The 24,386-nt window shown below is 48.1% G+C and overlaps 1 protein-coding gene across 2 annotated transcripts; it reads left to right on the top strand.

Moving 5' to 3' along the window:
- The first annotated feature begins 5,149 nt into the window (after positions 1 to 5,149).
- DLL4 (delta like canonical Notch ligand 4) lies at positions 5,150 to 16,852 on the top strand. 2 transcript variants are annotated; one of them, XM_071427375.1, is made up of 11 exons: positions 5,206 to 5,811; positions 5,939 to 6,202; positions 6,661 to 6,718; positions 7,374 to 7,643; positions 8,356 to 8,416; positions 8,525 to 8,655; positions 10,036 to 10,205; positions 11,321 to 11,540; positions 11,990 to 12,698; positions 13,454 to 13,562; positions 14,991 to 16,852. In XM_071427375.1, exons 1-11 carry the CDS (start codon positions 5,758 to 5,760, stop codon positions 14,994 to 14,996), a joined length of 2,052 nt encoding a protein of 683 aa, XP_071283476.1. In that variant the 5' UTR covers positions 5,206 to 5,757; the 3' UTR covers positions 14,997 to 16,852. The 2 variants fall into 2 exon arrangements, with proteins under 2 accessions (XP_071283475.1, XP_071283476.1); XM_071427374.1 differs by lacking the exon at positions 14,991 to 16,852 and having other exon boundaries at positions 5,150 to 5,811; positions 13,454 to 14,915.
- The last annotated feature ends 7,534 nt before the right edge of the window (positions 16,853 to 24,386 follow it).

The following is a 24,386-nucleotide window of genomic DNA, read 5'->3' as shown; positions in this document are numbered from 1 at the left end:
ACCAGAGCATTAAAGAAAAGGGTGAAATCGGTGGGGTTAGAGGTTTTGGTTTTTTGTTTGGGTTTTTTTTTTTTTTTTAATAAAGCCATTTTTTCATATTTTCTTTACTTTTCAACTCTGCTCCACACCCCGGCAGCAGGTTTCTGCCAAGGCACAGCCTCTTGCTGGGCGGCTGTGCCGATGGAGCGCTGGGCTGGGGTAGAGGTTTGGAGCTGCTGTGGCATCTGGCATGAAAAAATGTCCCGGGAAGCTGTTACATTAAATGGCCAAATCGATTTATTGAATGGCAGGTGTTAGCTACAAACAGATGGAGAACATAAAGGCATAAGCAGGCATTTGTATGGAAAAGAAGCCATCGATTTGTAGCGAGAGACTCAATGGTGATCGTTACAGCCTTTAACAGAAATGCGCTTTTTTTCTCGGGCAGGGCGCGGGGCGGCCCGGGGTGAGCGGGCAGCGGGGAGCGCAGCCCGGCCTGGCCCGGGCCCGCCGGCGGCGGCTGCCGCGGGCTCCCCCGGCCCGGGCCGGCCCCGCGCGGGCGGGCGGGCGCTGCCGACGGTGCCGCCCGGCCCGGTGGAGGCGCGGCGTGTCCGGGCCGCCCGCGGCAGCGCCCCGCGGCAGATGAGGCACGCGCCGGCCTCATTACAATGAGAATGGGCAGGCTGGAGGGGCCATGTGGCAGCAACAGTTTGCAAATCCCCCCTCCTTCTGTGCGAATCGGGAAACATTTCCAAACATTTGTACCCCAAATCGACCACATTAACACCCCTCCGAGCGGCGCTCCCTGGAGGGATGCTCCACGCTACGGGCTTTTAGGCAGAAACAAAACAACAAGGGGGATTTTTTTTCTCTCTTCTTTTCTCTCTCATTTTTTTTCTTTTTCTTTTTTTTATTTCTTTTTTTTTTTTTTTTTTTTTTCTTAGAGGCTCTCGGGGTGCGTCAGCGCTGAATCGATGCGCAACTTTGTAGCTAAGGGGTTTTAAAGCCATCGGGGAATCCGTCTCAAAAAGCGGGGTTGTGCACATGGAAGGGCTGGCGAGCCCTGAATAAATGTGCGAGTCTCTGACTAAGAGATCAAACTCACTCCGTGATCAAGAAGGCGACCAGCGAGGCCAGCCCCGAAACAAACCGCAGAGCCCGAAGCAGGAACGCTGCCGAGAAAGGCGCGCAAGGTGCACAGTAAAACACCGCACCGCGCTCGTACAGGCGCTCGGGATGCTGCACTGACCGACAAACTTGTTATGATAAAATTGAACAAGTGTAGGGCAGCCCGCGGGGCTCTGGAGTTGCGAGGGGTCTCGGGGTGCCCCGCAGCCCACGACCCTGGGGGTGAGGGCGTCGGCTCCCGGGAAAGGTGACGAAAGGCCTCCAAGGTGCGAGTGCGCTGCTCCGCGCCCCGCGATCCGCTCCCAAATGAGTGCGGAGAAGGGGAGGTGGGTGGGCAGCGGCTGGCGCTGAGGGCAGGGGAGGGGCGTGAGCAGCCGTGCCCCTCGGGCATCCGCACCGCTCCCGGGCACAGGGAAGGGTCAGAGTTAGGGGAAATGGGAAGACGCAGGACACCCTCAACTAAGCTTGACCCGGCCAGGAAGCCAGGCCAGCCTGGCTGTGGCTTCATGCTGCTTTAGGGGACAGCCTGGGACACCTGGGACACAGGGGAGACAGGGACAGCCTCAGGCGTGTCCCATTCCAAAAACGCCGGGTGGCACCACGGCGCGGCCGGAGCATCAGGCAAGTCCTGCCGCGGCCATAGGTACGGGTGCTCTGTATCTTCAGGACCTTAAAAGCGACCCAGCAGAAGCCACGCAGAAAGCGCATGGTGGCAACAACATTACCGGGAGCCGCTCACGCCCAGACCCGCTCCCCGCGGGAGTTTTCTCCCGTGGGTGATGTGAGCAGATTAGAAATCATGGAGCCTTCAGAAAAAGAGAAAAGCGGGGCTGATGGTCGCGGTGCAGGTGCTGCTGGCTGCGCCTGTGCGCCGAGAGCGAGCAGCCCCCTTCCCGGGGCTTGGCAGGCTGAGAGCAGCAAGGACACGGGCGGCCGGGGGCGGGGGGGCTCGGGCACATCCCGCGGGTGGGGTAGCGCAGGACGTTCCCCCGGGAGCGGAGGAGGGCAGCCTGGCACGAGGGCTCGGGGGGAGGGATGGCTTGGGCAGGCTGGCAACTTTCACCCGCCCGGAATTAATTAACGTTGTCTCGTTAGCGAGATGCGTTTGGCCCGGCCACGCGTATGCTGAGCCGGGCCAGCCTGGAGATAAACCGGCAGCAAATGGGGCGCGAAAGAGGGGAAGAAAGCGCCCTGACCTCGAGTAAGTGAGCTGGAGAGAGAGGGAGCAGGGTGGAATGGACGGGGAAGCAGCGACCACCGGGTATGTCCGGTCCGGTCAGTGCCCAGCGTCCCGACAGGGGCCGCGGGCACCCTCCTTGGCAAAGCCGGGGGCTCTGCGGGCTTTCCCCCCTTCCCGAGGACAGGCACCCCTCGAACTGAGCCGAGGATCTTAGGGGAGGTGGCTGGGCTGTTGCTCTCCAAGTGACCCAGGATGGCGTGTTGGGCACAGGAAAGAGTTTGCAGGAGTTATGCTTCTAATCTGCTCTCGGCCGACTTTCAGGCTCAGCTGTTTGATGCTATTAGTGAAACTTTTTTTTTTTTTTTTTTTTTATCTGAACTCCCTGTGCGTGTGTGTCAACATGCAGCAGGTGGTTTATTATATTGCCCTGTTATTATTTTATTATGAACTCTTTTTATAGCTGCAATCAAAATAATGGTCGAGGAGGATTTAGCGTCTGTTTTGCACCACTCACTTGATCTCCTGAAAATATTTGGTTTTAGGGGGGACAACGCGTGGGGAGCTGGAGTGACTTGTGCTCCCACCGGGATCAAGCAGAGCTAGGTGCAAAGCTTGACTCAAAAACCAGTGGCCACCCAAGAGCAGTTGAGCAGGTTGAGGAGTGCTTGGGGGGCTTGCTCCCCTTTTGTCAGACCTGGGGGAAGGAGAGGTGGCAGCTCTTCTCCAGCCGCCAAGGTGCACTCCGCCAGGATGGCAGAGAGGTTTGGCGGAGCTGTGAAAAGCAGAGATGAGCTTGTCTTGCTTTAACCTACATTAGCTCCGGGTCCATATGGTAGATGCTGCCTGTGGATCCTCAGCACCAAAGCAAGGCCCTATTCTTGCACGCCGCCCTGCTTGTGCCAGATGGTGCCTGGACCAAGTGGCCATGCGTGGGGTGGCTCTGGTTAGCCTAATAAACGTCCAATACAAGTCAAAAATCAAAACACACACATACTAACATCTGCTAGAGCCTGCAGTACCCAGCTAGCCTTTCAATACTGAATTAAAGAGCCCCACAGCCCTTCTGTTCCCCTAGGTTAGACACTCATTACCATTTATCAAGCACTGATGTTATCTGGCCTCTCATTTTATTTAGTACCGAAGCTATTAGCATCAGATTTGATTTTGACAGTTGACGCTGCTGCTGGTAAAGCCGGGATCTGGCCGGGTGGATCGCTGCAAAATTCCGAGTTCATCAGCGGCGACACATTCCTCCTTCCCACTTGTTTACGAGGCCGAGACAAAAGAGCTCCTCGCCTGTGCCTCTGTGCCTCATGGTTTTTCTCCACCACGGACACGGCTCTCGTCCGCACAAACACGTACCCCAGGTGACAGCGGGACAGAGCCAAGCCAAGGGTGCCCGGCCCCGGCTGCAGTCCCCCGACATTGCCAGAGTCTGTGCCTCCCGGCTTCGGCTTTCACAGGCGCAGTGGAGAAGTTTTAATCCTCTTTTGGTGGCGACCCCGATTTCTAGCCTGCGCCTCTGCCCAAACCAATCCACGGCGGCGGTGCCCGGGCTTTCCCCCACGCTTTCTCTGCGAAGCCGTGTCGTGTTCCCCATCCCCGTCCCCCGGCCCTCCCGGTGACACTTCGGGCGTTTGGACCCTGACCACATCCTGGGCCAAAGCGGGTCTCCAGGGAGAGCAGCCGCTCTAAACGTACGAGGGAGCGCGACGGCCTGGGAAGTTCGGCTGGAGTGTGCCCTCCCCATGCTGCCTCGCCTCCAAACGATCCAGACCCCCGATTTTCCTTATCCCCCCGCAAAGAACTCGGGAGTGGGGAGGTGACGCCGCTAGAACAGACCCTTTGGGAGAGCAGAGGGGCGGGAGGGGACCGGCAGCGCTCTGCGCCCCGCGTTGCTCCCCAGGTGACCCACGCCGCGGAGGCCCGCAGCCTGGCGCGCCGGGCGCTGGCAGAAAGGTGGCAAGACCTCATTATCATACAGCTGAGGGTTTATCTCTCTCTCCCTCCCTCCCTCCTTCCCTCCCCCACTCCGGCCTCCCATCCATTTAACAAGCTGAAATAAAAAGCCACATGAAAGGCCTTCTCTGTGCTTGGCTTTAATGAGGGACACGCGACCCAACAATAAGCGCACGCTGCAATCAGGCCAAGGGCTTTATGGCACACGCCAGACCGCAACCCGGCCGCGACCAGGCGGCCAGACACGGCCCGCGGCCCCACTCCCTCCCCGCTTGCCTGCAGGCGCCCGAGTTGTCCCCTGCCCATGTTTCTGGGAGCCGGGGCAGCCTGGGGAAAACCCAGCTCCGTCCCTGCTGTCGACCCCGGTCACCTCGCAGGAGCGCTCGTTCGCCACCGAATTCGGAAGGGCGACCGAGCGCCCGTCGATCCCCGCTGTGCCCGCGTCCCCTGCCACCACCCACCATCACCCATCCCTTCCGCGGTGGGCTCCGGTAGCCGGGGTCAGGAATGGGGCCGGGCCTGCGGCACGGGCGCCCCGGAGCTGGGCGCTGCGCCCCGGGAGCCGCCCCGGGTGCCCGCCTGCCGGGCAAACACCGTTTTACTTTTGGTTTCCAGCCGGGGCCGGCCCCCGCCGGGCAGGGCAGCTCCTGCCCGCCGGCCGGCCGCGGCTGCGGGGCACCGCGCCGCCCCGTCCCGCCGCCCGGGACACGGCGGGGAGGGGGCACACGCGTGGAGTCGTGGGGTGGAGGGCAACGGGGAACGAGCAAACTAACTAACTAACAAGCGTATTTTTGAAACATTTCATCCTCTATTGTTCGGCCGCCGTAGAAAGCTGCCCTGTGGAGAGGCGTCTGATTTTCGAGGGAACTCTCTCTCCCAGTGTGAGCGCCGTAAATATCTCAACAGATGCTCGGCTCGTTCGTAATCAGCTCGGCTCCTCGGCGGGCAGCGCGGCAGCAGCGGCGGCGGCGGCGGCGGCAGCAGGGTATTAATTCGGGATATGAGGGCTCTCCGCAACATTTGGTTCTTTTTTCCAGAAAGGAAAGATGGAAAAGGGGAGGGATCGCCCGTGAGTCTGACTGACAGTTTACATAATGAGCTTGTGAGGATGCGAGGCAACTATATAAACAGCTCGAAGCGAAGCAAGTTTTCCATTTACTGAGCGCTGTTAGCACCGGTTAAAGGAGGAGCGGTTCCACAGTAAGCACTCCCCTCCGCGTCTCTCACCAAACCCACCCGGCTTTGGAGTTTATAAAGGCGACGACAGCGATCAGAGGTCGGCGGCTGGCTGCAGGATTAATTCCCTGAAGGGGACGGATCGACACCTGGATTTTACCTTCCGATTTCTGCTGGTGCTCGGGGAATATTTGGAAGAGCAGGTTGCTCCCGGAGAATCGCCGTGACGCCTCTCTTTTCTCCCTCGACTGAGAAGCGCTTGCTTGGTCCATTTGAGGAATACAGAAAGAAAACTAAAGAACCCACTAAGAACTGGAAGCTCGAATAACACAAGGATGACAGCCTTGCGCATCTTTGGCTTGACGTTTCTGTTAACGATTTTGCAGCAGGTAATCGCACAGGCAGAAAAAAAAAATGGGGGTTCGCGAAGTGTAAAGTGGGTGATGGAAGCAAGTTTGCATGGCAAAGCCGGGTAAGGTCTGATTTGGCTATTTTGTGTGTCTCCCCTTTGTGCAGAGAGTGTCCGGCTCCGGCGTCTTCCAGCTGGAGCTACACGAATTCGTGAATAGCCACGCGTCTCTGGCCAGCGGGGAGCCCTGCTCCCCCCACTGCAGGACCTTCTTTCGCGTTTGTTTGAAGCATTTTCAGGCAGTGGTTTCCCCGGGCTCCTGCACTTTTGGCAGCATCATCACCCCGGTTCTGGGAATAAACTCCTTCAGCATCAAGGATACTGAGAGATTTGACAGCCCCATTAAGCTGCCCTTTAACTTCACGTGGCCGGTGAGATTCTACTTTGAACCCGATTTTGATAGTGGGCAGGAGGGTGGCAAGAGCAGGCTAGCCGCGGTGGGCTGATAGCCTGTAATATAAACCAACTACTTTTGCTTTTAGATTTATTTCCAGAACTTCCTTAAAAAAGGAAAAAAAGAAAATAAAAATAAAAAGCGCAATGAAAAAGCTCATCCAGATCAGAAGCACTTGGGATAACTAATGTTATTAAGAGAAATAAAGCAAGGGGCTGAGGGGCGTGAAGGTGGGGATGTGTATCCGTGGTCTGTGGGAGGGAGGGAGGGAAGGAGGGAAGTGTGTAGCCGCGGGGAGAGAGCGCAAATGCGGGGCAGGGCAGGGCAGGGCAGGGCAGGGCAGGGCCGGTGTGCTGTGGCGCGGTGGGGCGCGGCTGGGCTCGGTCCGGCGGTGCGCGCTGGGGCGCGGGGCTGACGCTGGTTTCTCTCCCGCAGGGAACCTTCTCCATGATCATCGAGGCCTGGCACGCGCCCGACAACTACCTGCCGGAAGGTGAATACTGCGCGCGCCGCCGGCAGGGGGCGCCCGCGCGGCGGGAGCGCCCCGGGCCCGTCCCGTGCGTCCCCCCCGGGCCGAGCGGCCCCCCCGGCTCAGCTGTTTATGCCATAACTCCAGGGCCGGCTTTATCCCACCATCAGGAGCCGGTCCCCCAACGATATCCATCAGGGGCCGCTTTGATTCTGCCCCGGCCTAATCTCCAACACAATTGCGTTTCCTCCGGTTTATTTTTGGCGTGGGAAAGCGAGGCGGGCTGCGGTGAGAAAGCCGGGAGCCTGCCAGCAAGCCCCGTCCGCCTTTTCCTGTATTTTACACCTTGCTCGAATTCCGCCCTTTGGAAAGGAATAATGGCTTTGGGATGTTTTTCTGAGAGGAGAGGAAAAGGATATTTCACAGCAGCCCTCCTTTCACAGGCCCCTCGGCTGAATCCCTTTGGCCCGGGTTCGCACACCCTGGTGGCCTTTTTGTACCCTTGCATACATCAACCTCCAGACGCGTGCCTGCGTATATGTATATATATGTATATGTGTGTATATATGTGTGTGTATGTACGTGTACATATGTGCGAGCGGGGTATCCCGCTCCGCTGGCCCGGCGGAGCGGGACGCGGCGGGCTCAGAGCCCCTGACCCGCGCCCGTTCTCCCGCAGGCTCCCGGCCGCTCCCGCAGGAGTGGCTCATCAGCCAGATGTCGATCCAGCGGTCGCTGTCGGTGGGCGAGGACTGGTCGCAGGACGTGCATCAGGACCCGCTGACCAAGTTGCGCTACTCCTACCGCGTGGTGTGCAGCGAGAACTACTACGGCGAGAGCTGCTCCCGCCTCTGCAAGCGCCGCGACGACCGCTTCGGGCACTACGTGTGCGCGGCGGACGGGAGCCTGGCCTGCCTGCCCGGCTGGGCCGGCGAGTACTGCACGGAGCGTGAGTGCCACGGGCAGCCGGGCGGGGGGCAGCGCGGCGGGCGTCGGCCGCGCCTCTAAAGCTCACGGAGGCCTCCCGTGGCCCGGGCCGTGTTTTCCTACCGACCTCTCCACTCCCTGTCTGGAGAGGCAGAGTTGCACGCTGAGGACTTTGGCCCCTTTGGCTGCAACCACCCAACGCTGTGCTGCACCTATGCGAGCCTTAGCAGCAAAGAGCGAGCTGGCAGGAAAGGGACCTTGGCTGATAGCCCTGAATAGCAGTAGCTGTTGCAAGGTAAAAGGGTAGCAGCTTGTTCGCACAAAGTCTGCCACCAACCATTCTTGCAGCTAGAGGACGTGAGATGGGTGTTGCAGTGTAGTAGCAGCAACCTTTACTCTGAGCTCAGGGTATCATTGAGTTTTTTCAGCCTTTCATTAGCACAAGCCAAAGCTGCTTTCTCTTGCTGCTTTTCTAGCAAGAGTTGCAAGAGTTCATGTTTGTTGCATAAACACAGTAACTTGTCAATAAAGGACAACTTGTCAAGTGTTGGCTCTCCCTATTCACTTCCTCCTGTTCCAGAACTTCCTGTACCACAAAGTTTTAAAACAAAGCTTTGAACATGTAAAACTCTTTATAAAGTGTTTTTTAAAAGCTTTTTATCCTTTAAAAGTGTATTCTGTAGCGCCATGTGTTTTTACCTAAACATTTATGCTTTTTTATGTTCTCTTCACAGCCATCTGTCTGGCTGGATGTACTGAACAGAATGGATATTGCAACAAGCCTGGAGAGTGCATGTGAGTAGATGTGGAATGCAGTCTGAACATCAGTTAAAATGTCACCTTGTAATAGAAACTTAAACTCTTCTCCATGTCATTAATGTTTTAATTGGACTTTTCTTTTAGCTGCCGTCCTGGTTGGCAAGGCCGCTACTGTGATGAATGCATTCCCCATATAGGCTGCCGCCACGGGACTTGTAAAACACAATGGCAGTGCATATGTGATGAAGGATGGGGTGGCCTCTTCTGTGATCAAGGTTAGTTCTGAAGCTTGCACTTACAGCCCCTAGGTTGGGTACTCCTTAGTACTACACTAAGGAATCTGACCCACTGGATCTGGAATTAAATTTCCCCAAGGTACATCTTCACAGGCATCAGATTGTAGCACTGCAGCCTTACATACCAGTTCTTGTAGTAATTTTGTTTGAAAACAAGGAAACCTTTTTGGTAGCTGCAGTTTTTCTCTTGCAAAAGAAGTTTCTCTTGGACAAAGACCTAACAATCTGGATGAGTGTTGAACAGACAAGTTTTCTGCCTGCTCAAGCTAAGTTTAACTTATTCCTTGTACAAGTATAAGAGTTTACTAAATAGTTTCCAGCAGCAGTAAACACCATAATTTGGTCCTTCCTTATTTTGCATACAAGGAAGTTAACTCATGTGATAAGTCTGGAGCATGAGAGAAAAATCATGTAAGCAAGAATGAAAAGTACAGGTTCCATTTTAAGGTACACCAGACCACTTCCACCTATTCAACCCACTGAATCACTGAACCGTAGCCAGCTGAGCAGTCATGTCCTCAAGGCCATATATGCACTGCTGGCACTGAGATTATTAAGTGCTCAAATCAGGCTAAGTGTTTCCAGGACAGTTATAGGATTAAGATGGTGAAGGCTGAATTAAGCAGGAAAAGTAAAGTTGCAGATTTTTTTCTGCTTATAGTTATCTATTAACCAGTTGCGTTCAAATTACTCTATAATATTTATAGAGATAATAAAGCTTTTCTTACTTATGTCCTATGAACATATGCTTAACCTCTGTCTCAAATTTAAAGGAAAAAAAAAATAAAACCATAAAGCTTGGCAGGGCATTTGACAGTTTAATCTACTAACATCCATAACAAAAGAGCAAATAAACAATAAAAGATTTCTAGTGTTTGTTTAAATCTCAAAGCCAAAACATCTTTGGTTTTTCCTCCCTGCCTTTCTAGAATGTGCCTAAAAGCACACCTTTTAAAGATGGGGCTCACTCTTTTAGTGTGTAGCATGCTGTACATGAAGTGGCCGTAGTGCTGTGGTGTGTGTTTCGGAGAACACACACTTATGAAGTACATTTTCCAGTTTGGTACCTAAATCCAATTGCAACTAACAGTTTTATGTCCACAAAAAAGGGACAATATATCAAAACACTAAGAAAGTTATATTTTTGCCAGCTCTTTCAAAATTCAGAGCTCAAGTGATAGATGGTAATCTGATTATGACTGATAATAACCCAGATAACAATCTCCAGTATTCCCATCGATACCAAAACAAAATGCTTCATTGGAAATTTTGTCTTTTTTCTTGACTACAGCCTTTTTGTATGTATATCTTTTCCCACCTGTCAAAGACCTGTTCTCCTAATTCCTGGTATCTTTGCAGATCTGAACTACTGCACTCACCACAGGCCATGCAAAAATGGAGCAACTTGCATGAACACTGGCCAGGGCAGCTACACGTGCGCGTGCAAACCCGGCTTCACCGGCGTCGACTGCGAACACGAGATCAGCGAGTGCGACAGCAATCCCTGTAGGAACGGTGGCAGTTGCACGGTAGGGGCATTTTAAATGTAAAGCCTTTGTGTGCAGCAAGCCCCGGTGTACCTTTCCAGCAATGGCTCTGTAACAACAGAATGGGAATTCGATAGGACGCGGGTTCATTACTGACGCTCCCAACTATCATACTGAACCCTTTCCGAGAGGTGTCGGGGGAGGAAGTCTGTCACAGGAGGAGATGTATCATCTAGATTAGAACTGGTCAACTGATCCTTGGGTTTCTGTGGCAGCCATTATGAGAGCTTGGCAAGATCCAGGGTTGATGAGGGAGCAGATCTGTTAAAAATAAGCTTCTCAACCCACTGTTCATATAGAAATGCACTAAGTCTGTATTTTAATAGTAAATTAAAGAAAATTTTGCTTTCTGCTATGAGAAGATAGTGTCAAACAATATGGGGGCAATCAGCTGAACTTTCTGCAAAACAGAATTCCACACTTTTAGATTCTCGTAGTTTAGTGTTTCAGCCTGTTTTTGGATCCAGTTAATGATGGATTCTTACCAATGATGGATTGGTAAAGGCCAATTGATTATAGATATCAAATGTAATCTGATGCATGTTTAAATTAAAGCCAATGCAATTTTTAGATTAAAGCACAGGACCCTATCTACCTTCTCCCAAGGCCTTGAACATATACCCCTTGGAAAGAAGAAACAGTTTGTTATGATTTACGTGGTGGGACTTAGGCAATCCAAAGCAATTTAAACCCTTATGAAATAAAAAAGGGCTCTTACACTGAGGATAAATGGCCTGATCACAGCTGTGAGGTCAACACATACCACCCTGGGAAGACGTCTGGGAAGACCTCTGGATGCCATCAGACAGTAGTGGTGTTAGCAATGCTTTTGTGTAGCTACCTGTGTGCTCCCTACAACTGCATCTGCTCTGCATGTGTAGCTGCACGATTACTCCTGTACACTGAGCACAGCTGAGCCACAACTCTGTCCCTCACAGTCCAACCTGCAGTTGTTTACTCTCCTGATGTCACTTTTGCCACATCAGGCTGTGGATGAGAGGAGACTGAACAGTGCTTGCTGCTGACCAGAACTAAGCATGCAGGGAGCTATCATTTCTTTCCATTAAATAACAGTGGCCTAATGTTGTGTTTTGCAGGATATGGAGAACGGTTATCACTGCCTGTGCCCCCCTGGCTACTATGGCACTCACTGTGAGCACAGCGCTCTGACATGTATAGATTCTCCATGCTTCAACGGTGGCACATGCTTGGAAAAGGATCAAGGGGCCAGCTACACTTGCGTTTGCCCTTTCGGCTTCACAGGGTCTAACTGTGAAAAAAAAGTAGACAGGTGCACAAGCAACCCATGTGCAAATGGTGAGTCTTTTTATCAAAAAATCTCATGACCCTGACCCATTTGTGCTTTTCAGTGCAGAAGTGATAGAAATCCAATCTGACCTCTACTCTTCCTCTAGAACATTAGTCCGTCTCCCCTGCTCTATTCCACATCCACCCTAATTTTAGTCTCTTGCTGGTGCGGGACTTTCACTGGCATTTTCTATGCAACAAAACAATACATGAGGTTTATCATATGGTGGGGAAGATGGAAGTTAAATTAAATTAACTCTATTACATATTTAGAAGGGGCGTAATTTTAAGGCATGGTGATACAATTAGGTAAAGTAGAATGAACTTCTAGATGTGCAGTTGTTTTGTAAAATAACCTCTCTCTTTTTGAGGTAGTATAACGTGCTGACCAGAGAAAGGTTTAGATTTCTGTGTGAAGTGCATTGCAAACTAATTTTTATTTCATTTTTTTCCCTCAGGTGGTAGTTGCTTTTACCTTGGGCAGATTCGTGTGTGCCGCTGTCGGGCTGGTTTCTCTGGTCAGAAATGTGAGATAAACATCAATGATTGTGCCAGAAACCCATGTTCCAATGGGGGAACTTGTCATGATCTAATCAACGATTACACCTGCACATGCATGCCAGGCTACAGTGGCAGGAACTGTGACATCAAAACCAGAGATGAATGTGCTTCTGGGCCATGTGAGAATGGGGGCACATGCTACAGTGGACTTTATAGTGCCAACTTTGTTTGCTACTGTCCTTCTGGCTTCATGGGCAACCGCTGTGAATTGCCAGTTTATTCAGTGCCTGTTACACTTCCTCCTAAACCAGTCCCCTGGATTGCTATATCCATGGGGGTGGGGCTGGTGGCTTTGCTCATACTGTTCTGCATGATAGCAATGGTCATCAGGCAGATGAGGATGCACCCAGAGCAGGAGTTGGAGACAATGAACAACCTGTCTGACTTCCAGAAGGACAATCTCATTCCAGCTTCCCAGCTGAAAAACACCAATAAAAATAAAGACCTTGAAGTAGACTGTGGGCTGGAGAAATCAAACTACAAACCCAAGAACCATAAACTGGACTACAATCTGGTAAAAGACCTGACAAGTAGAGGGACACCAGAAGATAAATATTACAAAAGTGAAAAGTGTTTAGGAGAGAAGTCTCCCCTCCGACTACACAGGTGAGAATGTAGTTTCCATTATAGTCTTTCTTAAAGCCACTCATCTTCATATCAGTCTAGAAGCAGGTGAGCATATGAGGGAAAAAGAAACCTCAAGCAGATTATATACAAAACAAACCAGATCAAAGCCAGGAATCTTCATACTGGAGTATGTGTGTCACAACCAAATGCTATCCTTAACTAAGTCAATTAATTTGAGTGTTTGTGCAGGGTGCTGCTGGTATGGATACTGTGAGGAACCCAGAGTGGCTAGGCCAGTGGTGAAAGTAAGAAGTATCTTTCCTTCTTCAGTAGATCTTGGAGGAACAACAGTAAAGGCATACAGTGATTAAAAATCAGTATTTCACTTTATAAGAAGGCAAGATGGTCTGCTTACTGAGGAGAATGATATAGTGAAAACAACTACTCTTTTTCAAAAGGAGAAAAGGGCGGGTGTTCAGTGGCTTATCAGTCTTCTGATTCATGTGCTGAAGGTCTTGACTGGGATCTGCATGTGGTTGTTAGACCAAGGGCTCTGAGGAACCTGCTGTTAGGTTGGACATGGCAGGAGCATAGGAAGACTCTCCTTGTTCCTTATTTCCACTTCTCTAGCATAATATCCCAACAGACACAGAACGTGTGAAACTTTATCCCATGCACTTCCCTTCCACACCTTCATGGCTATCTCATTCCACCGCTCCATATTCATGGTAGATTTTGAGAGTCAGGCTTGTCAGTAATCAGCTAATGTTCTTTTTTTCTCTGCCCTGCCTTAGTGAAAAGCCAGAATGCAGAATATCAGCGATATGCTCTCCGAGGGATTCAATGTACCAGTCCGTCTTTGTGATAACAGAAGAACGGAATGAGTGCATCATAGCCACAGAGGTAAGTAAGTACAGAGGTGGACAGGCATAAATTCACAAGGTAAAAGGGTATATTATCCTTTAGTATTGTATCTGAGAAGGTTCCTTTATTTCCAGGGATCATGATGCTTCCAGCATTTTCCTCTCCTCTTCTGTGGCCCACACAGAATATGCAGTGGGGAAAATAAAAAAATAAGCTGCTCTGACTTTATTAAACCAGAGGTTTTGGGCATAGATAAGTCAGTGGTAGATGAAAACACAGAACATCAGCCCATAAAAATTCAGCACATTGTAGGATTATTTCCTCTTAAATAGGTGGTCAGAAAAAATGGAAATAATAATCGTTCTTAGGCCCATTGATGTAAAGCCATGTTTTTTCCTGTGACTACAATGGATAATCTTTGTTCTGTGGAAACAGGCAAAGCTATAGATTTCTAGCTGAAGATGGAAGGTAGCAGGATGTGTTAGTGGATAGGCATAACAGCCATTTAGGAAGTCTGTTATAAGGTAATTTCAACCTCTTAGCATTTAAGCTCCAGATCAATACTCTCTAGCAGAAGTTACTGCTGTTACTGATAAAAAATCTCAATTTTTATGTTATATTGAAAAGTTGGATACACAAAAAAAAAGGAAAGGCCCAACACTGAACTTTAAAGACTTTGAAAAGCAGATATTGAGGAACCAAATAGTTCCTGAAGAACTACCAGCCTTTTGGGAAAAGTCTCAGTGGAAGTTAAAGGCAATTTAGCTTCCAATACCTGCCTTCTTCGGTGTGGTCATCTTTAGGACTAATTGCAACCTGTAGGAAAGAGAAGCTTGCTGTGCCATACAGCAGTGATCTGTGAAGTCAGATCTGGAGGATTCAGTCTCCCTTTCCAAGGTGGATATCAGATTTCCCCTTGAAAGCAAGCTGGAACACAAGTCAACCAACAATATTAAAAGTTTAAGACTAAGTGAAAGGATTCAGAGATACAAATGACAGCTAGACACTTCATTCCTGTTAAGTGACCTAAATACTGTATCTTCAAAGATCTTGCAGAGCAAAGCTGGGCTCCCAAATTTACATCAGGCATCTCCAGAAATTATTCTGTTTTCAGAATGACAACCCCTAGAATCTCTCTGCACACCATTCAGGCTTAATGCTTCTAAACACAAGCTATTTAACTATACGGTGTACTTTTTTTACAGATTCCTAATGTTAAACACCCAGGTTTGTAAGCATTCTCCCCCTGAGGCCAGGTAGAGAGGCCACAGATGACTATTTTATTTTTGCTGGTGATTCTTTGCCTCTGGACCCAACTGAAAACATTAAACACTGAGAGTTAAACTGCAGTAATGTTTGGCTTAAATTGTTTCGGTTTGACATAGCTGAATTATAGTTTGTTAGTTCTGCACTACTCTGTATGCTGTGATTCCTTCTCATTCCTAGTGTTGTTTTATATCCTGACAGGTATAAGACTGAAGATCAGACCATTTGCACCTCAGATTTGATGATGCCAGTAGATGGATGTTCCTGCTGCATTGTTTACAATTCAGAACTGGATTGGACTGTTTTTAATTACATGCAACTTGCTGCTCTCAGGCGGAGGATGGAACTGAGTGAACTGGACAGACTGTGAATTTACTGAAAGATGCAATACACCTTTTTGTTCTTACTGCCCTTGTTTGAAGTTTGATACCAGAAATCTCATTTGCTATTGAAAAGGGGAGGCAGAGGGAAGAGAGAGGTTAAAAATGTTGGTGTTTTAAAAGATGCTGAGGCCAGTTCCTCATGGACAGACCCCTGGCTTTCCAGAACTGTGGTTATGGGAGGTGCTGGTAGATAAGGAGGCACACAACTGTCACAGATGTTGCCATGGAAGGTGCGAAGCAAGACACATTGCTATGCAGATAATGGATACAGTATAAATGAGGTCTCAATTTTTTCTGGGTTTAAAAGTGCCTATAATGTGTCAAGAGAATCTAACAAGCCCAAACAGAAACTTGACTGCCGTTTTTGCAGTTACCTGAACAGTACTGGGCAGAGGTAGTTGATACTTCCTGCTAAACATCCATTTGCATCTCCTCTCTCCTGCTGCATGTACTGGAGACTGTGTAAGGGGTGAGAGGAGGAGGAAAGAAGAAAACCGAATTTACTTGTCAACTCATTTGGTGATGTTTTGGAGAACTGATTGACTCAAGCCACGATGTGGAACGTGATTTTTGGGGAAGTTGTGATAAGGAATGTGTACTGCCTCGTCCCCATTGATAGGGAGGAGGTGGTCCCAGCTCTATATAAGGCCTTACAAATGCGTTTAAAATCAATCAGCTCCTAGAACCTTTATGTGCTGAGCTGTCTCAGCTGTTTTCATGCCCTTTGCACTACCAGTGATTGTGAATAGACATTACTTCTTTTCTTCTCCTTCCTCATTCTCTTCCCCCTGCCTTATTTTGACACAAATTCAGGGGTTTATGTAGTGTTTCTGAATTAGGTGCCACCTTTTACTGCAAATAGTCTCAAAATTGCAGCTGTTACTTCCTGAAGAAGCAGCAGCAGTGTGACACAACCCACTCACTCCCCCCACCATTTCTCCATCTGGTTGCAAAACTCCAACTCTTGTTCTTCATCCCGGTTCTAAATGCCCAGTAGTGAAGCACTCGCTGAGATGCCCTCTGCCAAGACAGGTGGAGATTGAAGTTAGAAGGTTTTAGGCTCATCCTGTTTCTTTCATACCCACCCAGTGCTACATGGAAAATATGCTGTGTCTGTCCCTGGCAGCCAGAGGCAGGCAGAAGCTCCTTTCTTCTATACATATTTACAGCAATAATATCAGACACCCCAGTGGAAAGTGCCGTGACACTCATGAATGAGACCAGGGCATGGGGCAGAATGAGGAGGGAGAAACAAGATCTCTTGGAGGAAACACAGACTGTGCTATCTCTCTGACAGTGATATTCCTGCCCTTGTAAAGCCTGTTGGACTAGCCCATCTACTCCCTTGAACTGTGCAGACAAGACCCCTTCATATTGTCCACTACTGACCTTCTGCTCTGACCACGTAGGACCATTTTGAAGATGACCTTCAGAAATCAATAATATGGGTTTTAGTTTGTCTGTTTGTAGTTTATTTTGAAGACTAGTATTTCAGTAATTTAAAAAAAATCAGAAGCACTGAACTTTCTACGTTTTATAACATTATTTTGTATATAATGTATATTTATAATCAAAACAGAAGTGTAAATATGTTTATTACTTCTCATGTAATGTTTTTAATGTGATGACAAAGTTTGAATTTTATTTTTTTTTCGAGCAATGAAAACACTTTCCTGCTACTACAAAGTTTGTTGTGGTTTGTCCTTTTACACGTGTTATTCTGTGACAGCCAAAGTTAGCGAAGCCCCCCAGAAGTAACCTCACCTCCCTGGTCCCTGCATTTTCATTGTGCACACCAAATGATGTCAGCTGCTTTTTATAAAAAACAGTTATAGTGCTAACACCTGTCAACAAAGTTGTTCAGCTGAGTGGCATTCATCTGACATTTTGAGATGTTATACATATTTATATTGTGATAGATAATATTCAAATTACATATATACACACATGTATATATATACACATTCTCTTGCTATGTGTGGGACTGAACTGTCAGGAAAGTTATTTTAATTAAACTTTTCACTTTTCCTCTCCCCTGACAAGTCATGACACAAAAGATGCAGATTTAATACATTTTCAAAGTGGCGTAATAAATGCATTGTCTTGGGGTTCACTTACAGAACAAAACACTACTATCATCTTTTTTAATCCTATTTCTTTAAACACTTTTAATAAGATCCAAATCTTCTCTGCAGGTTCCTCTGGCACAACATCTACACCTACACATGTAAGATTGTATCCTTGTTTGTTTGATTGCAAGGGGTAAGATTTGTCTTTCACTTGTGGGATTAGGGGGAGTTTCAGGCTTTCTCCTCCCGAGTTCCCTACACTACACCAGCAGCTGTGTCCTCCCGGGGCATCACAAAGTCATTATCCTCTACAGCCCTTTTGGAGCACATTTCCCCCAAAAAAAAGTGTAAAAAGCACACTTGTATAAACACTCCCAGCAAGTTTAGTAGCCTTTGAAGCACATACATTTACAGGCAATTAAGTCTCTCACTAAGTCAGCTAGGTGCAATACAGCCAAGATCTGAGTGCCCAAAAGCAAAACCATAAGAACAGGAAACTACTGCTGCTCTATTTTAAAATCAGGGGGTTTTGTTGTTGTTGACAAAGTGCCAAAAAATCATCTGAATATTGAATGCCTTTCCTATCTTTCCCCAAAATAAAATCTAAGCAAAATTTGCTATTTTTTTTTCAAAAAATGAAAAATTAAAAACCCCAGTGACATTTAAAAAGCACCATAACAAATTCTTTTTACTTCATTAAAGAGAAGTCATTAAAATACTGCAAATAACGATTCATAAGGGTCCTTCTGAGTGTATTATTAGGGTTACATAAATACTGTTTACTTTGGATGGTTTTGTTTCTCCCTCTTTAGACCTTTTCACCGCAAAATTAACTTTCAAATCCCAGCCAATTTCCTCAGCTACCATAAAAATAAATTTAGGACGAAACTCAGAAATAAAAAGCCACCTCCCCCTCCCCAAACATTCACCCTGTAGAGCAAATTATGAAAAACAAGCCATTGACAAAAAGCTGAGCAGATGCTCCCTGCTTGCAGTCCTTCCTCGGCAATGTGAAATAAACCCAACAGATGCCTCTCTTAATTGAGCACATGGATTACATACACACATGCACTCTGTCCTGCTTAAAACAAAACACACACAAAAATCAAACAGGAAAATAGACAGAGAACTCTTCCCAATGCCTAGGCAAGCAGGAATGTTAAGACCAAAAAAGACTCAGCTCTTCCTGCTCAAAACATGACAGGAAACTGTACCCATAGACAGAAAGGAGTTGAAATCCATTAAAACCTGTGGACTTGATTATGTAGATCCCATGGGGTAAAGCAGGTACAACACATGCCTTTGTGTATCCACACAGGAGAGAGGAAAAAAAAAAAGCATCATCTTACAAGGAAATCTGTGAATATTTACTGGAGGCAGCACTGCACGATGCAGCTACCGGAATAGATCACAGATCCTACACAGGAAAAACAGGAGCAGTGCCTGCTTCCACACAGGGGGACATGGAAAGCATATGTGAATCCCTGCACGTGTGCACATCCCCAAGCCCTTGCCAAAGAAACCACAAGAAAGTTAGCTGGACACATAATATGACCTGGATTTAACCTACATTTTAGGCCAAAACCTTCCTCACCAAGGGCCACTGTGCTCCGACTGCTCAGCAGCCTGCCCCCCCCCAGGTGAGTACATCTCTGAGCCACAGTGTGGGAATTCACCAGGAGGAGATGAGATCCTTCTGGCTGTAAAAACTCCTCAACCTCAGTTTCAGAGATTCCTCTTGAGGACCACAGACGATGTCAGGACCAAAATATTGTGATAAGCAGTGCCTTTTCTCTTAACAAACTCTTGACAAGCTTATAGACTTCTCAGACCAAACTGTACAATTTATTGCTTTCAGCATAATTTGCAATAATTATGGTAAGATTATGGATTTGGCTCAAGGACTGCAGCTAAACTTGGCATTCAGTTTTAAAAGACTTCACAAATTCACTTGAAAGCCATGTGACAAAACAATTTTAAGGACAGACTGCTTCTGCGAAACTCTTGCATGTTTCCTTGTATTTGCACCTGTTAAAAACTTTTCCACAGCCATGCAGAACACTCCAGTCTAAGTAATTTTGGAGGTGGAAAGAGTGAGGGGTACTGCCTCGGGCAGTGCTTTCCCCGAGTTGTTTCATGTTCGGCTCCAGCCCTACATTACTTTCCTCTTTGACAACTCTGCTGCTGAAGGGAGACAGACGCCGGGATATACCCGTAGCTATAGCACCCACTGGTGCTGAGACAACATGCAGCAGGACACAGCACAGGGCACAGAGTTTACTTAAGTTAGTGCAGGTGAGGGCTGCTTGTAGAACTTGGGGTCGATACAGGACATGCACTTGACCAGTAACAGCTTTCATCCTTGAAAGAACTGCTGAGGAAGAGTTAGTTAGTTAGTTATTGTGCAATTACAGCCACCTAGTCCAACAGATGAAACCATCTCTGTAAAAATGCATATCAGGTATTTGCATTGCTCCTCAGTCTTTCCTTTCATTTATTTATGCTAAAATAAGTAAGGCACTGTAGGTCACTAGCAAACCCTCACCCCAGCAGCCTAAGCGACAGTTACATATCTGTGTTTGCCTGTCATTCCCTTATCTCCCATACCTGACCCATAAATACACATTGCTTTTACGCAGCAAATATGACACTCCCAGCACATTTGGCTCTCAATCCAAACTCCAGTTGTAGAGAATTGACATCACTCAGTGGCCCTCTGCCACACTTCACTGTTTTCACAGCTTCAATTTTAGACCATCTCCATCAAGATTTCCTGACCTCATTGTGCCTCTCCCTCCCTAAGTCCTGCTCTCTCTTTTTAAGTTTTGCCAGCTCAGCTCCCAGAGCTGGCAGGTTGGCCAGTGACACCCAAAGCAGTGAGATTTCTCCTTGATCACTCTTCCATCTGCTCTAAACAATCCTACTCTGCTCTCAGACCTTCTCTGGGAAACAGTGTGACCCAGCACCATAAAGCTACCCCTTCTGCTGCCTCTGCTGGGCATTACACTGCCATCCTTGCTCCTCTTCCCCTGTACAGTTCCGGGGCATATTTCTGCAGCACAGTGGTCTGTCATGCTGCAGGGTTAGGATGGAACTCTCTGATCCATCAGGTAATTGATTGTGTACACAGCAATAATTTCACATGCCAATGCAGTTGTTCCACTCACAGCATTTGATTCCAAGGACCTTTGTACTTTGTGGAATGTACCCTTGTTTCCTCCCTTTTAGGTCTTGATGACAGACCATCAGCTTCCCAGAGGTGCTCCATTCTCAGATACACCAGCTGTCTCCTCCAATGAGCTTTTTACCCCTCAGGAGACACAAAGGAAAAAAGACACACCACTGATCTGCTTACACAGCTCACCCAGCAGTCACTGCCACCCAGAGGTCTTCACTGCCTGCTAGCAGCACTCCACACATGTCCCTGAGGAACTTGGTGACAGGCTCTGTGCAGCTCCCCACACTGCAGGAGTGCTCCCCTAGACAGGAAGAGTAGGTCAAGTTTAAAAGTGCAGGGCATGGAATGGACTGGAAAATAACTCCTGCTGCCCAAGTCTCCATTTCACCATCCTCCTCTCTGACTGGGTCACTTCTGGCTGTTATGTGAGAGGGGATACCTACAGCTGAGGCACACAAAGGGGCCTACACCTGGGGATAACACAGCCCTGGGTGTTGTGTGACCTGCATAACACAGGTGATGCCATGACTACCTTGCCTCTTCCACAGACTGTACAGTAGTGATGGACTTGCCTCCCACAGAGATAGCAGCACAGTACAGAACCACCATGGAAGGGCTTAATCCTTCTTCATTTCCTCTGCAAGCACACTCTCTTTCCTCTTGCCAGCCAAGTTGGAGACAGTGCCCAGACTCCATCTATCCCTGCAGCCAGCCCCCCCTGCCAGCTGCTCAGCATGAAGATCAGGTCATCCCCAGGGAGACTCCCAAGGCTGAAAAGGAGCACCTTGCTTATAATCATGTTTTGCAAATACATGTTTAATGGAGGAAATAATGCAGTTTGAGGAGAGGCTGTTTGGTGATGACATCTTTTAGCTGTACTTTATAGCTTATTTGTTGAATTGTTGCTGGCTTCACATTGGTTTTGGTGATTATATTTTTAACTAACTGCCTAGAAGGTCACAGAGACACCATGTGTGTTTTTATAAATTAAATTGAACTAAGTTGTATTTAATATCCAAACAGATCTGCTGAGAGTTAGGTTTATAGCTGGCAAGGCCTTCACCAGTCAGAACAGGATTTGGCCATTCCTGGCATCATGCAAGAGCTCTGATGATCCCTGTACTGGGGCACATGGCTCCCACAGAGATTCATGAGGAGGGCTGAAATTCCTGGTGCAGATATGAATCACTGTGCATTTGAAAGTATTTCTCTATTAACACTGTTTAATATTTGCCTTGCATTTTCTGTTTTGGCAGAAAATGCCGAAGCGTTGCCAAAGCATTTTGTTCTTGATCACAAACTCATTTGTTCTCTGGAAGATTGTCAACAAAGAAACAAAAGACAATTTGAACAACATGTATCTGGGGGGTAAAAACCCACATGAGATAAAAGCATGGTAATTAAAAAAGCAATGGCCCTGTTCTAATCCCCTCTTTCAATTCAGCCCACCAGATCCTGGTGTTAGTTTCTTCATCACTAGTTTCCCGTCCTCTCATGTCTCCTTATAATACAGAGGCTCTTTTCTTCCTCCCAACCCTCTCCTTTCATGAAGATTACACTGATTTTCATGCTTTTAATGGTATTTATGTTAATCATAAGTCACTAATGAGGAGGTTTTTGAAGTTCTTCAAAACTCTAGCTACAATTCACAATGCCTGTCCAGATTTCTGGAGGTAGAGCTCACTTACATCCTAGGAAGAGGTAGAAATACCTGTGTGCTTATAATTCCAAAAATCTCCTTTTTCACGGAGACAGTAATGTTGAGGAACCCTTGCATCAGACGCACATTTTTCAAACATGAGGAGGAAGAATTTCCTTGCCTTTTTGGCAGTTGCTGCACAATCTGCTCTCAGTCATCTCCAGCAGATGCAGATTCATCTCACCTCACTGCAGCCATCCAAGCGTGAAGCGTCTCATTTAAGCCAACCGTGTGACTTATCTAGGGTTCATGGAGAAAGGTAGATCCTTCCAGCGTTTGCTCCTGGAGAGGCATCTGAAATAACTGGGGGAAGAATGACGCTTGGAAGGGTCAATGTCATTAACTGAAACCTGACAACTGCTTTTAAGATGGTTTGAGCTGTGCAAGAGGCATCCTAAAGCATGAATTTGAGGAGCAGGTAGTGAAGGGAGTGGGATGCAGACACTTAACCCCTACATGTCGTTGAGGAGCTCTCCATTTCCATGGCTGGCCATTTTTCTCTCCTGACATGTGAGGTGGAATTGTTACTGCTAATGCAGCTTAGAAGGATGTTGGAAGGGCTTGCTCATATCCTTCAGCCTCCTCATGGCCACGGAAGTGTAAACAAGCCTTCACCGGTTTGGTCTTATTGTTCAAGTAGCTGCTAAGGACAAACAGCCCCTGGGCACGGCGAGCCCGCTGCAGGGCCGTGCAGAGCAGACGCTGCTCCGCCACCTCCCTCACAGCGTTTTCCTTCAGCTGCAGCCCTCACTGGGCCACGCTGTGCCGCCATCAGCGCTTCCTGTTTGTTACCTCACAACATCATTTCCCGTTTCCTGCCTGATTATGACCGTGCCAACTGCTTTTCCCAGGCCTGAACCAGCCTCCCAGCCCGCCCATTTGACTGATACGGAATCACCATCATGGGCACTGTCCCGGTGGCAGAGGGTGCTCCCGGCTGCCATGTGAAGTACAGCCCTCTCCCCACACTGTCCCTCTCCCTCTCTGCCCACGTCGGTGCCCAGTCCCAGGCTAAAGAAGTGGGTCTCACACATTCCATAAAGTGGGAGAGAACAAAACGAAGTGCTGATAATTCCCAGGGTTTTACTGCAAGCCAGCAGAAGGCAGCAAGGTACCCTGCAGAGCATGAGTCAGCTGGACGGAGAAGGTGATGACATGAGGGACTCGTGGGGCCCATCTCTACAGACACCCTCTCTGCCACTGGACTTTCTGCTTGCTCAGACACCTGGCACTGAACTGCCTAAAGCAAACTGTGGGAAATCACATGAAGACATCAGAGTACAAGGGATTAGTGTGGTCTCCAGCAGCGAGTCCCAGTGCCTCATCACCCCCATGGTAGAAATGCTTCCACTTCCATCACTGAACTTGCTTTCAACATCCAGACACTTCTGGTTACACCTTTCTCCACTCTACTTAGGAGTTATTAATGTATTTTCTCATTACTTGTAATAAAGTGATGTTCCTAGTCTTGTTTTGGTGCCTGAGGCAACTGAGCCCTTTCAGTCAGTCTCTCCTTGAATGTCACAGCCTCTAAAGCTGAGGTGAGGTCCCTTGCTCAGGTGGGAAGAAAACCTTCCTCCTGCTACTCTTTACACCCTTGTTTAAGCACCCAAGGAACTCATGGCCCTTAGAAGGTGTCCCTTCCCCCAGTAAGGGGCCTTAGAAGGTGTCCCTACCCCTCCAGTATCCAGCTCAGGGCCTGACCCAGCTAATATATATTGCCAGTTACTTACTCTGTTGTGTCACCACTTTTCAGATATGAAGAAAAAAAATAGCTTTGCAGACAAACACCAGGCGTATGCTACTTTTAAGCTGTGCTGCAGCCTTTTATTTCCATACATCTCACCTACAGTAGGTAAAAATAAAAAAACAACAACAAGCAACATTCTTGTTCCTTCACCTTTTGCCTCTTCAGTCGGTTTAAACTGTAAAGTATTTGAGTATTGTCCTTTGCTGCAGCTTTCATAATATTTAGGTGTTTCACAGATGCAACACTGGAAAGACACTGGGCATTCTAAACAGAAGAGTGAAGACATGGAAGTGGCAATAACCGACCTACAACATAAAAACAAAAGCTGATTTCCCTAGCTGACCCTGAATGAACACAATGTGCATGTTTGTACTAGGTGTTTTCTTACTAAAGCACCTGGCAATAAGAGTGTACCACGAGTGGTCCCCTTGCAGTATAAAGCTTTATGGTCATTCCATTTGGGGGCTTTTATGAGAAATCTGCGCAGGCAACAGTAGCAGGGCACTTTCTGTACATTA

Source organism: Agelaius tricolor, unplaced genomic scaffold (assembly GCF_023055355.1).
Source record: "Agelaius tricolor isolate 1412-34295 unplaced genomic scaffold, bAgeTri1.0.p SCAF_5, whole genome shotgun sequence".
NCBI classification, from domain to species: Eukaryota; Metazoa; Chordata; class Aves; order Passeriformes; family Icteridae; genus Agelaius; species Agelaius tricolor.
This window is presented reverse-complemented; position numbering and strand designations above follow the sequence as displayed.

Coding starts and splice junctions, on each gene's coding strand:
- DLL4 (XM_071427374.1), top strand. CDS start 5,758: ATGACAGCCTTGCGCATCTTTGGCTTGACGTTTCTGTTAACGATTTTG. Junction 6,719..7,373: donor CGACAACTACCTGCCGGAAG/GTGAATACTGCG, acceptor GTTCTCCCGCAG/GCTCCCGGCCGCTCCCGCAG. Junction 8,417..8,524: donor AACAAGCCTGGAGAGTGCAT/GTGAGTAGATGT, acceptor CTTTTCTTTTAG/CTGCCGTCCTGGTTGGCAAG.